The sequence below is a fragment of the Neofelis nebulosa genome, chromosome 7 (assembly GCF_028018385.1).
Source record: "Neofelis nebulosa isolate mNeoNeb1 chromosome 7, mNeoNeb1.pri, whole genome shotgun sequence".
NCBI classification, from domain to species: domain Eukaryota; kingdom Metazoa; phylum Chordata; class Mammalia; order Carnivora; family Felidae; genus Neofelis; species Neofelis nebulosa.
In genome coordinates this window covers 34,703,473-34,719,877 of record NC_080788.1, presented here as the reverse complement: position 1 = coordinate 34,719,877, position 16,405 = coordinate 34,703,473, and the positions used below count along the sequence as shown (strand labels likewise).

Here is a 16,405-nt window from a genome sequence, read left to right as displayed (position 1 = left end):
ACAGACGAGGCAGCGTGGATGCGGCAGTGTTTTGCTCAGCAGTAGTGACAGATGTGCCGGGACCAGGACCTTCTGAGCCTACTGGTGCCGCCCAGCTCTTTTATGCACAACACAAATCCACGCCCCCTGCAACCTCACCACTTGTCCCTACACAGACCTCCTCCTGTCCTGGTGGAGCTCACCAGACCACACGTTTCCATACATCTCGTGTGAAAACCTCCCTTTTGGGGAAATGCTTTCAGCATCACGATATCACCATCACAGAGAGGGGCCCCGCCCCGAGCATCCCAGTTGGCTTGTACTCCATCCAGCATTTTGCCCAGACCTCTGGTCAAAATTTTGGCTTGGCCCCGTTGATTCCTAGGGTACCACGACTAGGGTGATTTAATTTTTTCCTTGCTCCGTATTTTGTCCCTCTCTCCACAGTGCCTCACTGGCCTCTATATACTGTCCCCTGAATTCACTGACTTGCCTCAGTTACTCATTTTGGATTACCTGCGGCACCGTCCCCTCCTCCAGGATAACGGAGTCCTGTTTTGATCAACACACACAACACAAAACCCAACTAAAACGATCCCAGATTTTCCCTGCTGCCTGAAGCCCAGCCAGCACCTGACCTCACCACCCCATTCTCGCTTGCCACCAATTAGAGGCATAATTGAATGGCACGCTGTACAGTGAAGAGATGGCCAGGTGCCATTTTGAGTGACAGTCCCCCTCTCTGCGGAGATCAACAAAGAAAGAAACCATTGTGGTCACTGGAGTCACTAGAGCTCTGGTGCCTTCTCACCATCAGAGAGAGAGCCTCTGAACCCATGTCCCCGACTGAACACAGGAGCTGCATGGTGGACAAGCGCTCTGTAAAGGCCATAAGGGGTTGGGGGAGGCAGGCAGTGGCCATGTGCTAACAGCCCTAAGCAGAACCCATCTCTCCGAGGCACAGAGCATTCCTATGGTTACCTGCATCCTTCTAGCTGAAGATATTAAATTGCCCCCTCATTTGCATGCCGTGTGGTTGGAATAGTTACTTTTGCTTTCCAGTTCACAAACTTGCTAGCAGAAAAGTTAGACCCACATGGTCCGAAGGGATAAATAATAAGATTTTTACTTAATCCCTTAATAGCGGGGTCCCAAATGGATACCCTGCAAGGCGTGAATGGAATCTTATTCATCTTTGTGAAGTGAGCACGATGTGCTTCATGTTCGTTGAATTTAATTAAAAATCTCTTCTTAAAGGAAGTAGGTATGTCACTAGACAAAACTCAATTCCACAAAAATTGTTTGCTTCCTATTAATTAAATTAATTTAAGGGAAAAGTCAGTACTGCTTTTTTACTCAGCTAACAATTATACTCAATTGAGACATGACAAGGAATAGCCGCATTAGAAATTTTTACTAGCAGAGTGGTTTTGAAACACATGACCATTTCAGATTCAGAACTGTCTTACAAACTGTCGAGTTTCTTACGAGAACTTCCCTCTGGCTCCGTCATCACACAAGATCAGCTGAACCAAGCATTGACACACTTTTCACGGCTGATGAAATACTGTGACCTTTATGTTAAAAGTTATCCCTCCAGTTTCAATTAAATTGTAGCAAGTTGGAAGTTCAGAAACTCTGAACGCCTGTCCAGTTAGCAACAGAGCTAAGACAGAGCTGTAGAATAAGTGATAGTGTTCTGCCCAGCAGGAATTGTGTAGTGGCCTCGACTGGGGGTTGGCTGCGGGGACAAGCAATTATTTGTGAAGAAGCATCTTATTTTTCAGACCGTTGCTTGGCCTGATGACATTTCTCTTTGTACACCTTCACTAGTAATACTCCAGAGCTGCCACCAGGGAGCAGCAGAGAGAGGAAGGCAGAATTGAAAGGGCTTTTTTTGAAAGCGACAGATCTCACTTAACAAATGCTGACTTTCTCTCCAAGACAGATTTATCCACATGAAGCCAGTGAAACTCAACTGTGTATTTAACACAAAACAACAGGGGCGTCTGGGTGGCTCAGTCGGTTGAGCGTCTGGCTCTTAGTTGCAGCTCGGGTCATGATCTCACGGTTTGTGACTCTGAGCCCCGAGTCTGGCTCCTCAGTGACAGTGCAGATCCCACTTGGAATTCTCTCTCTCTGCCTCTCCCCTTCTCTCTCTCTCTCTCTCTCTCTCTCAAAATAAATAAAAACTTTTTTGAAAAAAGTGTTTAAAACAAAACAAAACAACAACAACAAAAAACCTGAGGAAGTTAGTATGATTTTTTGTGGCAAAGTAATAAAAACAAATATTAGATCTCTGATAAGTAGCCATTCGGCATTTTTATTGAGCAGCTGTTATTCTGCTAGGTACTGGGATTACAGGGATGGACAAGAATGAGTTCTGTCTCTGAGAAGCTCACTGTCTCATGGGAAGCAGACATCCACTCAAATACCTAAAAATACCATTGGATCAGTACTTTATTCGGGGAATGTGTGAGATGCTTTACAAAAGGGAAGCCAGCTGCTCCTCTAGCCTGTCTTAAATCTTCCTACTTCTCTGCTTCAGCCTGCCTCTTCTTCATACAGGCACACGTTCAGCTGCCTGGACGGCCCCCTCCCTCCAAGACACATGTGCACACAGCTGCCCAAACCCAACCGTTCTCTAGGATCCAGCTGGGGCTTCTGGGACCCTTTCTCTGTGATGTCTCCAGAAAACCTGCAAACGGTTATTGCTAGTACTCACAATCTCTCTCCTGCCTAGTGCTATCTTGAACTGTTACGAAAACTATTTTTGCCCGCCTCTAGCAGCCGTGTCCGCAAAGAGATCGTAAGCTCTCCGAGGGCAGTGACTATTCCTACCCTTCTTTGCACCCACAGTGCCTGACGGCCCGTGTGTGTGCGTATGGATTGTTTCGTTTCTGTGGCCTCTCTTCATCGGTACCTGGGTATCTCTGGGCATCTCCACCAGTCAAGTGTGCGGGACGGTCCCTCAGAAGTTCTTCTTGTGTTTGCAGGATCGCAGTTCCCGATTTTTCGCTGTGTACACAGAAACACCCACGAAGAGGTTCCCGAGAGCTACTGTGACTCCAGCATGAAGCCGACCCCCGAGGAGGAACCCTGCAACATCTTCCCTTGCCCAGCCTTGTAAGATGGCCTCTCGGTGCAGGTGGCCTTTTGTCGGGTCACTTCTGCTTGCTCGTGCATAGGACCTCAGTCGCAGACACAATCCGGTTTTTAAATCTGTGTACATCTGATGTAGGAACATGAGACTTGGTCTGTGCATAAGCTGCAGTCTGTTCAACACGCGCACCTGTCTCGGGATGCACGCAGTTAACTTGCAGCCCTGACCAGCCAGCCTTTGGTGATTAGGAGCAATTACGTTTTAGCCTGGCGAGGAAAGGAGACAGGGAAGCAGAGAATTACAATCCAGCGTGGTCAGTGTGGTAGGTGAGCTGTGTACACAGAATAAGGCGAGTCACAAAGACACCAGCCAAGAGGAGTCGGGTAAAGAGTCTCAGGAGAGGTCCGGGGCTGGCTATTGAATGATAAATAGGACACTTGCAGAAGGATGGGGAAAGGGCCCTAAGAAGGGTCCAAACATAATCTTCAAAGTAACAGATACATTCTCATAGGTAATGAGCATGCACCCATGTCTTATTTATTTATTTATTTATTTATTTTAAATTTTTTTAACGTTTATTTACTTTTGAGACAGAGAGAGACAGAGCATGAATGGGGGAGGGTCAGAGAGAGAGAGGGAGACACAGAATCTGAAACAGGCTCCAGGCTCTGAGCTGTCAGCACAGAGCCCAACGCGAGGCTTGAACTCACTGACGGTGAGATCATGACCTGAGCCAAAGTCGGCTGCTTAACCGACGGAGCCACCCAGGCGCCCCGCCCCATGTCTTATTTAACTGAATGACAAAGCAGGGGAACAGGAGAGGATTGTGAAACTGACAAGTAACTAGAAAAAAAAAAAAAATAGGAATACTGGAATAAGATTTCTAAGTTCCAAAGTGGGTTACTTTCCTTTACGGAGCCCGATGGCCCTTGGGCCGACCATTAAGAATGCTCTAGGACGAGCCTCACCCGGAAGGATTCTGACGGTTCCGTGCAGGCTGGCTCGGGCGGGGTCTGGCTGTCTTCCTGCGGACCGACGCTGACCCGTCCCTGTCGCTCTCTGTCATTCCTGAGCTAGCTGGGACATCGGAGAGTGGTCCGAGTGCAGCAAGACCTGCGGCCTGGGCATGCAGCATCGCCAGGTTCTGTGCCGCCAGGTGTATGCCAACCGCAGCCTGACGGTGCAGCCCTACCGCTGCCAGCACCTGGAGAAGCCCGAGACCACCAGCACCTGCCAGCTCAAGATCTGCAGCGAGTGGCAGATCCGGACAGACTGGACCTCGGTACGCGGGGCGGGACGGGGCGCCTCTCCAGGGCTCCCCCAGCAGCGCTCACTGCCTCCCCACCCCCACCCCACCGCCCCACCCCCACCCCGAGACCTATCAGGACAGCCCTGAGGTCTCCTGGAGGGAACCCCTCCCAGTGCTTCCGGAAGGACTTTTGTGCAACCCACAGAATAGACCGATGGCTGCTTGGGAGAGTGTTCCAGCCACCCACGGCCAACCTGAAGGGTGAACCCACGCGAGTCACGTGCATACACGTCTCATCGCTCTCGCGTGTCATGAGAAGCCAGGTCCTTCCCGTCTTGCACCCCCGTTTTACAGATGACAGAACTGAGGCCCAGAGCAGCAGAGTAGGCAGGACATCCGAGAAGGTCTTAGAGAAAAAAACTTGTGAAGTGTTCAGGGCTGGGATCCCCCTCCCCTCGGACAGCACTGCGTGGCGGGGGAGGGGGAAAGAGGAACTCAGCCACACAGTGGGTCCCCTGCTCAGGTGGCAGGTGACCAGGATGGGGGCACCACAGCTAGAGAGGCCCATTCCACTGACGTGATCTTGCTGTGTTTTAGTGCTCAGTGCCCTGCGGGGTGGGACAGAGGACTCGAGACGTGAAGTGTGTGAGCAACATCGGGGACGTGGTTGATGATGAAGAGTGCAACATGAAGCTGCGGCCCAACGACATTGAGAACTGCGACATGGGGCCCTGCGCGAAGAGCTGGTTCCTCACCGAGTGGGGTGAAAGGGTGAGCATGGCGGCCGCACACTGGGTTCTGGAGCCGGGCCCAGGGTCCACGTGTTACCGGGCGCCCCAACACCACCAAGACAAATCGCCCGCGAGAAATTACCAGACTTACTAGAAACCACGAGACTTACTACAAGTTACTAGACTTACTAGAAATTACTAGGATTACTAAAAATCACGAGGGTAATTTCTGACTTTGGGGAAAAGGCCCAGAGACGACCTCTCGCAGGCTTTCTATCCTTATACGAAGACGGAGGGGCTCCAAGAGGGAGCACTGGGTGTGAAAGAATATTAGTTCTCCTTTGCACCCCAATGAATATTAAATAGTGAATTTAATATTGGATTTCTAGCCATCCCAGAACTCATTACTCTGTGTTCAGAGTAAACTGGGCAAATTTAGTGCACAAGCAGATGAATAAAAAGAATGATGCTGGGCTTTCATTTTTCTGTAGGGAAGACTTTTTAAAATAAGGTTGGATGGGGGCACCTGGGTGGCTCAGTCGGTTAAGCATCTGACTCAGTTTCAGCTCAGGTCATGATCTCAGTTTCGTGAGTTCAAGCCCCACATCCGGCTGTGCACTGACAGCTAAGAGCCTGCTTGGGTTTCTGTCTCTGTCTCTCTCTCTCTTCCTCTCTCTCTGCCCCTCCCCTACTCACGTTGTCTCTGTCTCTCTCAAAATAAATAAATAAACTTGAAAAAAAAATTTTTAATAACATTAGATGAAAATAATTTTTGTCAAATATACATAAAACCTTCAGCTAAAATATCAGTGTCCTATAATACAAAAGTTTATGATACAAACACAGAATTTATGATACCAATTTAAGTTATGAAACAAAGGAACAAAATAGCTTGAAGTCTGGAGCACTTAAACCCTTTTAATCCTTAATCCATTGTATGTAACCTCATGAAGAATACGCAGTGCTCAAGGTAATAAGTTCTTCTATGAATATCCAATGACTTATATGTCCAAACAGACTAGAAACTTAGAGATTTTTCTGAAGGTTCACATTCCCTAGAGCAAACGAAAGTTTCAGAATGCTTGTGTAAAGGCTAAAATAGCTGAAATTATTTTCTCAGCAAATGCTTCATCTTGATCAGTCATTATTCTAGAATGCAAAGAAAATTATTTACAGAAAACAATGTAGTTAATAATAGGCTATATGCAAAGATAGGCAATGCAAGACAACTGAGTTTCTAATGCATTTCAAATATTTAATCTAAAATATTTAATCATCATTCTTTTTTAGTGTTCACTTATTTGTTTTGAGAGAGAGAAAGAGAGAGCACCACCCAGGCGCCCCTTAATCAAAGTTCTTATATGACGACACACTTAATAACTTACCTCCACTTAAAAAAATAGTAAAAATGCCATTTTCTGCTTTTTTAATGTGCATTTGCAAACATTTTCTCTCACAGAGTTTTTCACTTAAATTATACGGATTTCCAGGGCATCTGGGTGGCTCAGTCAGCGGAGCATCTGACTCTTGATTTCACCTCAAGCCATGATCTCAAGGTTTGTGGGATCGAGCCCCATGTTGGGCTCTTCATGAACAGTGTGGAGCCTGCTTGGGATTCTCTCTCTCCCTCTCTCTCTGCCCCTCCCCCGCTCACACATGGGGGCTCTCTCTCTCTCTCAAAAATAAACAAACTTTAAAAAAATAATATGTATTTCCAATTAAAGAGCTAATGTAGTTATGGACAAAAAATAATAACATTCACTTTTTCTGGTCATACAGTAACATATACTATTATAGAAAAATATGAAAAAAATCAGAAAAATATACCAATAATCTCTTCACTAGCAGATAATAATTTAAGATTTGTAAGCTTAAAAAAAAGCTACTGTCAAGCTTTTTCCTATTCATACATACTTTACATACATAGCTTTTTTTTTTCAGAGAGAGAAAGAGAGAAAGAAGATGCAAGCAGGGGAGAGGGGGAAAGAGAGAGAATTTTCTTTTTTGAGAGAGAGAGAGAGAGAGAGAGAGAGAGAGAGAGAGAGAGAATCTTAAGCAGGTTCCACGCTCAGCATGGAGCCCGACACAGGGCTCAGTCTCACAGCCATGAGATCGTGACCTGAACTGAAATCAAGAGTCAGAAGCTTAACCAACTGAGCCACCCAGGCGCCCTTTATACATATCTCTTTTGTACTCATTCATATTTGAAGGATACAAATCATAATACTACATATGTATAATTTGGTAGCCTTCCTTTTTCACGTATGTATTAATTATAAACATGTTGATGGCATTAGAAACCTTTAAAGCATGACTTTTAATTAGACTCAGCTATTGTCTGTCTACTATAACTGAATCGACCCCTATTCTTTATTTCCCTTCCAAAAAAGACTTGTAAATTTCCCTCTAATGTAAATTTACTTTCCATTTTAACATAAGTACTTGATGGATCTAACTCGTGCCTTAAAATTCTAAATGGAGGAAGGGGTGACCACTTCATTCTTCTGTTAAGAGAACTTTTTTGTTCTTTTTTGGAAAGATGTTTTAAGCCATGTGAGTTTAGTGCTGTGTTATAAGAAATTTGGTTTATCTACCCCTAGAACATGTCATTATTCCTGAATGTTTGTGCATGAGTGGGAAGCGGGTGCAGTTGGCTTTAGGGAAAGTGCACTGGCTGTGGCATCACTTCCCCCAAGGGCTTATTTCTCATTATACCTTGAGCAAGCCGCTCTCTGACCCTCAGTTTTCTCATTGGTAACGTTGCTGAATGAGCATTAAGGGATAACATATTCGAAACCATGACCTAGATGAGACTGGGACCTTGAGTGGGCTTTTGAGTCACGACTTAGCCTCACAAAAAAGGGTCAGACCCTAGGAATGACCAGCTGGTGGCAGTCTTTCACATGTGAGTAGTGGCTTGGTCTCACAATCAACCCTGTTAAGCTGTAGTCTCAACCAGGCAATTTTTTTTGCAACTGGAAGACACATGTGTTGAGCACTTAATGCCAGGCATGAATGAGATCCAGCTTCCATTTAATTAGCTCAAGTGGGAGAGATTAGAGAAAGTGTGAGTGAAGTTTACAAACACTTAAAGGATCCAGAACACATCCTATTGCCCGATTGCAAATAAAGTTAATTAATCTCTACCGGATTGAATTGAGGTTGTAAACTCACATCTGAATCTTCTCTTAAACTTCCAGGGATATATAGTTTTTCTGACTCACTGACTCACCTTAAAAATATCCTTGCAGCTCCTTTTAATTGAGGGTGGACCTTATGAGACATCGGCATCATTGACTTTTTAATTCAAAAAATAAACTTTAGTGACAAGTTTAAACACACGTGCAATACTTAGTCACAACAGAAAAAAAATTGGGGGGAGGCGCCTGGGTGGCTCAGTCGGTTGAGCCTCCGACTTCAGCTCAGGTCAGGACCTCCTCACGGTTCATGGGTTCAAGCCCCGCATTGGGCTCTGTGCTGACAGCTCGGAGCCTGGAGCCTGCTTTGGATTCTGTGTCTCGCTCTCTCTCTCTGCCCCTCCCCTGCTCACGCTCTGTCTCTCTCTGTCTCTCAATAATAAATAAACGTTTAAAAAAATTTTTTTTAATTTTTTTAAGTCCACCACCCTCATATCTTAAGGATATTTTCCAAGAGAAGAAACAAAACATTGAGCTTTTTGTTACAGAAGATGATACAGGAACCTGAAGTTCAGGAATAGCCATTACAGCCTCTTAGTCCCTCAAGCCCCACTTGGGCCAAGTTTAGCATTTCGGCTGTAGCTGGAGAGAGAGGACAGTCCTCACAACAGGGCTGCTTAGGCATTTCATGATGCCTCTCAGTGTTTTATCGGCCCAGAGGTTCAGTTAGGAGTCAGGTCCTTTTCTGACTACCAAGAGGATCTGGCCCTTTTAGGCACATCCTTCAGGGACAGTGAGTGGGTGTGTTTCGGTGCCTCAAGTTGAAGGGTAGTCTGTGCTTCCTGATAGGGATCCATGATTCCCCCTGATTCCTGCTGAGAGACCTCCTGAGCCAGGTTTGGGGTGGGTACCTACTTTCAAGTCGAAATGTGTTGTGCTTTTTGCTGAGGTTGTATGCTAAAGTCAAGCTCCTCTATACGGCTAATCCCTGTAATGTTCTCTCATTGGGTACTTGGCTCGACCCGTAACATTCTTTTAAATTAAGCACATGGGGGTCTGAGGACATTTTCCCAGATGCGTGTATATGACTTGGTTTGGAAAGCAGAAATTAAGTTAGTAGGTCAAATGGAAACTACGTGGAAAGAAATATTCTTAGGGTTTGAAACAGGAAGATAACTTAGATTCAATTCACCTTGTATTCTTCAGGAGGATTTAACTATCTTGAGTGTTTGAGGCTAAGAAAGAGACCAGATAACATACAGCTGAAACAAGCAAACAAAAAAAACCCTTTAGCCTAGAATATTCCAATTACTCTAAGAAAAGATTTTCTTTTTTGTAAAAAGGACTGACTCATTAGCTCAAATTCCCAATAACAGTGCAGATAGAGTATAAGTCATGCAAAGCATTTGTGAGCCTGTAGGAAAGGCTCTTTTCCTCTACCCTCTTGAGTTCTGCAATGGAGGCCTACAAATTAAACTAACAAAAGCCAGATTAACAAGAGAAAAGCCAACACATTTTATTTAATGTTAATTTTTTTTTACATGGCACAGGGAGCCTAATAAGAAAGAAGTGAAAATCCCAAAGAAGCAGCTAGAACTGAGGGCTTATATACCATTTTAACAAAGAGTGGTAAATTTTGAAGAAGTGACTAGACCAAGGAAAGGCGTTGGGGCTTCCAAGACAGTAAATTGTAGGAAAGTGGCTGAGAAATATATGGGGGAAACTAATGGAAGATAAGAGTTATTTTAGTTAAGTTTGTCTATAAATGGGGGAAACTAATGGACGATTAGAGTTATTTTAGTAAAGTTTGTCTACATTCCTCTTGGCATTAGCTCCCCAATGGCAATTATAAAAATGTTCTCTTTAGGTCACCTGGGTGGCTCAGTCGATTGGGTGTTGACTTTTGGTTTCGGCTCAGGATCATGAGATCAAACCCCTCATTGGGCCCCACATTGGGCATAGAGACTGGCTAAGACTTCTTCTCTCCCTCTGTCTCTGTACCCTCCCTCAAAAAAAAAATGTTTTCTTCCTGGTACTAGGCAGAAATTTCTCACAGGAAACTTATGCACTGCTTTTAGGCAGGAAGGGGGAAGGCAGAGAGCCCTTCCTGGATCTGATGTTTCTCAATCACCTTCAATTAAAAATAGGTCAAAGCAGCATATTTTGGGGTGGCATATTCTAATCCCCTTCAAGCTACAAAGAGTTTCCTCCCTGAGGAGTCAGGCCCAGCCCAGCAGTGGTCATATAAATGTTTGATTATTCATCCTGGGCTGTGATTTTGCAAGACTAGACAGCAATGTACAAAAAAAGAAAATGAAAATTTTGATAAGGAAACAGGGTTGTATTTTTTTCTTTCCTCAAATTTTTCCTAAATCACATCGCTTTTGCTTATTTTTTAAAGCAGTAACATTAGTGAAACAAATTTCCCTTCTTTTTTTAAGGGAAGACCCAGCAGAAACCGTTAGAACAGGCTTTGGTTGAGCTCTGAAGGGCCACTTTCTGGGTTGGAACGTGCTGGTTACAGAAAAGAAATGAGCAAGGAAGGACCCAAGTCTGTATTCGTTTCTTCAACTGATATTCATGGATTTGCCCATAAGTTAGGTGCTGACCTGAGAAGGAACTAAAGATGATTCCGTAGTCCTTTCCTTCACTGAGCCTACTTCTATAAAGGAAAGAATAAAGCAAAGTAGGACATAAGTGACGGTAGAGGAAGACAGTAGAATGCAGAGTGCCTTGAGAATCCTGAGGCTGGAAAGAGAGTATTGAATCAGGCAATGCAGGGAGTTTTCACTGGCATCTGAGCTGAGCCTTAACAGATTTTGGTGTGTCCTGGGGAAGGGGAAGAGCGCTCTAGGTAGGTAGAAGGAACAGCATGGCCAAGGTCCAGTGAGCCCTTCATGTGATGGCGAATGGAGGACCCTGCCTCTGTCCAGCATGAGGTGTGTGGGATAGAATAATGGTGAGTTAGCCTAGAAGACTGAGGTTGGCTGAGGTTGACTGAGGTCATCTTCTAGGAAAGCTTTGATGTCAGGCGGGGAAATCCATGTTGGAATGGGATGGCATCAGGGGGACTTTCAGCATGGCAGTCCCAACACCTGGAAGCCCAACAGATTGGAAAGGGTGATGAGGCTAACAGGCTGTGACCACAGTCCAGGGGAAGAACATTAGTAGTGCTGGGAGCCGAGGGCAGAAAGGAACACAACAGGAAAAAATGTGGTCAAACCACATCTGTGAGACCTGAAGGTTGGCTAGATGTTGGAAGCAAGAACTCAGAAGAACAGTCAACTTTTGAATCCTGGTAGAAATTTGAGCACAACTTGGAAAACCAAGAGTAGCAATGGGGTTGGTGGTGAAGGCAGGGTTCCATTATTTTACATGCTGGACATGAGGTATCTGGGGAACACTCAGACAAAGAGGTCCAGAGAATGTCTGCATGTACAGGATGAGAAGCAAAATAAGGCAGCATTCCAAAGTATTTCAAGACAGATGGAGAACGCTCTTTGAGCTTTAGGGTATGGCTCAGGAATGTGTTTACTAGGCACTAGATGAGAACAGTGTGATTATAGGAGACAAATCACTGGTGGTTCTGTGGCTGTAAGTGAAGACCTTGCCTCAGTTTCTCTATTTTAGAGCGGAGATATAGGACTTGACCCTTTAAAGCCCCTTATACCATTTTTTGGACATCTGCTGTACGCAGAGCACATCATTCCTTACCTGTCCTATGCCAGCTGTCCAGGTGAGTATGCCAAACACGTGAGGGGCTGGGTCACTTGCCCCAGGCCACCCAGCTAGTAGACATATTAACACTGATGTGCCTGGTTCCCGGGCCAAGCTCTCCCTCTATACCAAGCTGTCTCCTAACACTGTCACAGCTGTGGCCTTCAGGGACTTAATAGCAGGCGGCAATGATGAGGTGACAGACTTCACTTCCCCAGTCTCCCCAGACTAGCCCAATGTCGGCTACCAGCAGGTAGACAGAGGCCCAAGTGTTCATGCTCTCTCATTCTTCTGCTACTGGATATGTTTTCAAAAGCAAAAGCCAAGACAGGCAGTCTGACAAGTGTGTAAGCGTATGAATCGCAATAGTGGGACAGGATATTTGGAAAGAAGACTGTCCCAGAAAATCTAAGATGGGGGGGCGGGGTTGCCATACTGGTACTCCATAATGGAGTAGGCTATGCGGGAAAAGTGATCAGAGACTCCGAAGGGAAAGAGTTGGTAGGGAAATGAGATGTTCGGTTCTCCTTCACATCATTTGAAAGTGGTTTCCGAGCCTGTAGGGGTGTCCCCTCTAATGGAACTATCTCCTGTCTCTCAGTGCTCAGCGGAGTGTGGGGCTGGAGTGCGGACACGCTCAGTGGTGTGCATGACCAACCATGTCAGCAGCCTGCCCCTGGAAGGCTGTGGGAACAACCGGCCAGCGGAGGCCACCCCGTGTGACAATGGGCCCTGCACGGGCAAGGTGGAGTGGTTTGCGGGGAGCTGGAGCCAGGTGAGTGGCCAGAACTGGCTGTGTTTGTCTGTCTCTGGTAAGAGCATCAATAGCAGAGGGGTCAGGAACCAGGAGTGGGAGTAGCCCAGGCATCCTGGGCTTGAATCCCAGCAGTGCTGCCCGTGACCCTGGAGAGGCTACTTATGCTCTTGGAGCTGCATTCAGTCAACAGTGTTTCTTGAGCTCCTACTATGTGCTCTTCTAAGCACATGAATTACATCAATGAACAAAACAAATATCCCTGCCCTCAGGAGAGTATGGTCTAGCATGGTTTCTTTGTCTATAAAATGCTGCTAATGACCGCACTGTATGAGGTTCTTTTTAGAAGAAATGAAGAAGGAAATGTATATAAAGAATGCAGCGCATTTGCTTGCCATACAACAAATACACTCTACATCATAGCTGCCACTGCCATTATCATCGTCAGTAAAGCCAGTTTTGTCTGTATTTCTGTATTTGAGTGTCAGAAGCACAAATAGATAGGGTCCAGCAATACTACCTGTGGGGATATATGCAAAGGAAGCAAAATCAGTGTCTCGAAGAGATACCTGCACCTTTGTGTTCGTAGAAGCATTATACACCATAGCCAACATCTGGAAATAACCTAAGTGTCTATTGAGACGTGGATGGGTAAAGGAGACGTGATACATATAACTGATGTAGGATAGATATTATTCAACCATAAAAAAGAAGGAGATCCTGCCCTTTGTTGCAACACGGGTAGACCCGAAGGCCATCAAATAAGCCAGACAGAGAAAGACACTGCATGGTGTCACTTACATGTGGGATCTGAAAAAAAAACCTGGAACTCGGAGAAACAGCAGAACGGTGGCTGCCGGGGCCTGGGGGTGGGGGTGGGGTGGGGAAAATAGAGAAAGGTGGGTAAAACAGACAGACTTTCAATTGTAAGATAAAAAAAGTTCTGAGGATCTAATGTATAACACGATGAGGATAACTGATAATACTGTATCGTCAAAATTTGCTAAGAGGATACAATGTAAGTGTTCTCACACACAAAAGAGAGAAATATGGGAGGCGATGGAGGTGTTGATTAGCTTGACTGTGGGAATCCTTTCACAATGCATATGTACATCAAACCATCATGAGTACATTTTAAATATATTACAATTGTTGTCAATTATGTCTCAATAACAGGAGAAAATAGAAGCTCATGTAGAAAAAGTTGAGGCTGTTCCTTATAAAGAACAGATAATACCAAATACTTTAAGAAAGCAACTGAATTGATCAATTGATTTTTTCCCCCCTCAGTGTTCCAGAATTGAACACAGGCTCCCTAAGAAAATGTGGAAAAAAGATCATTCCTTCTTACTGCCCCGTTATGATTAACATTAGTACTTTGAGTTCTTGGGCCCCTAAGCATTTGGCTCTCAGGGCTGGCTGGTTCTCCAAGATGTTTTTGGCTGATGATCCTGATTTATACATTATCAGGACCTCTGGCTCCATATAGAATTTTATTTCTTTTAAGTATCCTTGAAAACAGACCCTGAAAAAATGGACTGCCCCGTCCTTGTAAGCTGATACAACCCCCTTGGAAAGCAGTTTGGCCATAAAAGTCAAGAACCATAAAAATGTTCATTTGCCTTAACCAGTCACTCTGCTTCTGGGGATTCTTTTTAAGAAAATAATTACCAGAAGGGGGGGCAAAAAAGGCATTTTTTAACAGAGGTGTTCATGACAGCAGGGCACGTAGGGATATTGTGGTATATCATAACTCATTAGAATATCCTGTAACAACAACAGTGATAATTAGGGAGACGTAGAAAGTACACATGATATAGTGACAAGTGAAAACCAGAATAAGAAAATACATGAATGTCATCTCAGCCGCTTCAAAGAATAGGGTTTTATATGAACAACATGGGGAAATGTTTTCTTCTCAAGTTTCCTTTAATGTTTTTATAATACAAACTGTAAAATATAGAAAATTCAGAAAGAAAGAGAATCCAAGTACTTCCAGTGCTACCCGAGTGGGTATCAGAGGCAGATAACACCTGATAACTGACCCCAGCCCTATTTCTCTGTAGTTCTTCTGACTCGGGGCAGTCAGCTTAACCTCTGTGGGCCTGTTTCCCCATCCAAACATGAGGATAAGAATACCAACTCATAAATAGTAGTTCCCTTTTCCCCATGGTTATGATTTTGTCTGCCGGCTATTTCTGTGTCATTATTGATAGCAAAACACTTAGGGCGTGGGACCTGAATCCCAAAGATAATTCAGAAGGAGCTGTGTTACACAACGTACCCACAGAAACCGAGGCAATGGGAAGAGCCCTGTGGGAAATTGTAACAGCCCTCACATGGTGAGGATGAGCAGTACAATTCAACTCGAATGTCTACCAGTCTCCCAAGACGAGAGGGGAGCAGGACTCAGGGTCCTTTTTCCTGGCAGGCCTCCCGTTGACTCCTGACCTACTCAGAGAACTGAGAGTGATGTGAATCTGGCTGAAGGCAGTGTTTGTTTCTGCCAAGATTAGAAACAGAATTTATTGCCCTGTTGTCCAAAAGGGTCAGGACATGACTGAATGGGACAAGGTTTTCGTTCTGGATTTATAAGGATGTTGGGGTCTGCTGGCACCTCCATACCCTGGGAATCTGATGTTGTCCCCAGAGAAAATGAAGTAGAGCATGCTTATTTATTGAAACTAAAATAAAAATAAATGTTGCTTCCATCGATGTGGTTTGAACGATAGTTGCATCTGGAACACCCCACTAGCCTGGTCACAGTGAATTGTCCAGGGTGGACGTGTAACCCAAGCCAAGCCAAGCAGAGTTTTTCTCTGGGACTTTTAGTGTGGGCTTAGGGGGAAGAGACTCCCTGGGAAGTCGTGAGCCCGGGTGCTAGCAGCGGCCTTGTTGAGGCTTGTGGAGAAAGCCAATCCAAGAGAAGGACACCTGTCAAGCTTAAGGAGTCTCTTTTCTACCTGCAGCCAAAGTAGCCCAACTCCTACTCAGGGTATTCCACCAGTATCTAGATCAGTGCCTAGACGGATCAACAGATGTTTCCTATCTTCCCCGCCAGTTCTGGGTTTACTTCACCTGTACATTGTCTTTGTTCTGGGGGGTCTTTCACAGTCTCTAGCCATTGAGAGCAGCCCTCTTGTCTGCCTATCTGTCTGGATTTCACGGGCATCTTGAGCAGATATCTCCACTCTCATCTGGTCTTGGATCAGTGATCCACCAATGTACAACTGCAGGAATTCTTCGGGTGTACAAACACACATAATCGCTCCCACTGCTCAGTGGAAGTAGTTATCCCTGTTAAATACCACTTGCTCTTCTAGGCTTTTCGCCATGAATTATATTTTACCTGATATTTGCATTACTCTCATTTCTCGTTGTCGAATTTCACCTGGTGCATCTTTGTCACCTTCTTATGTACTTTTCCGAGGTATGCGTTTTGTAGGCAAGACTATATTTTTACCCAGTCTGCAAGTCTCTGTAGTTTTGGTTTGGTGTGGTTTGGAGTTGTTTTTAATGTTTATTTATTTTAAGAAAGAACAAGAGGGAGTGGGGGAGGGGCAGGAAGAGAGAGAATCCCAAGCAGGCTCCATGCTGACAGTGGATCTCACAGTGAGATCACAACCTAAGCTGAAACCGAGTGTCAGACACTTAACCAGCTGAGCCACCTAAGCACCCCAAGCAAGTCTCTGTTTTTTTAAGAATTAAAATTTAACCATTCACATTTATTGCAAT

At 45.0% G+C, this 16,405-nt stretch overlaps 1 protein-coding gene across 4 annotated transcripts in view; it reads left to right on the top strand.

The window, feature by feature from the left end:
* Positions 1-16,405, top strand: part of THSD4 (thrombospondin type 1 domain containing 4) — a 573,132-nt gene that overhangs the window by 545,272 nt on the left and 11,455 nt on the right. For all 4 annotated transcript variants that reach the window (XM_058737196.1, XM_058737198.1, XM_058737197.1 and 1 more), the window contains 4 exons: positions 2,976-3,105; positions 4,160-4,364; positions 4,929-5,102; positions 12,518-12,691. In XM_058737196.1, the coding sequence (XP_058593179.1) occupies positions 2,976-3,105; positions 4,160-4,364; positions 4,929-5,102; positions 12,518-12,691 (683 nt within the window). The remainder of the gene's footprint in view (positions 1-2,975; positions 3,106-4,159; positions 4,365-4,928; positions 5,103-12,517; positions 12,692-16,405) is intronic.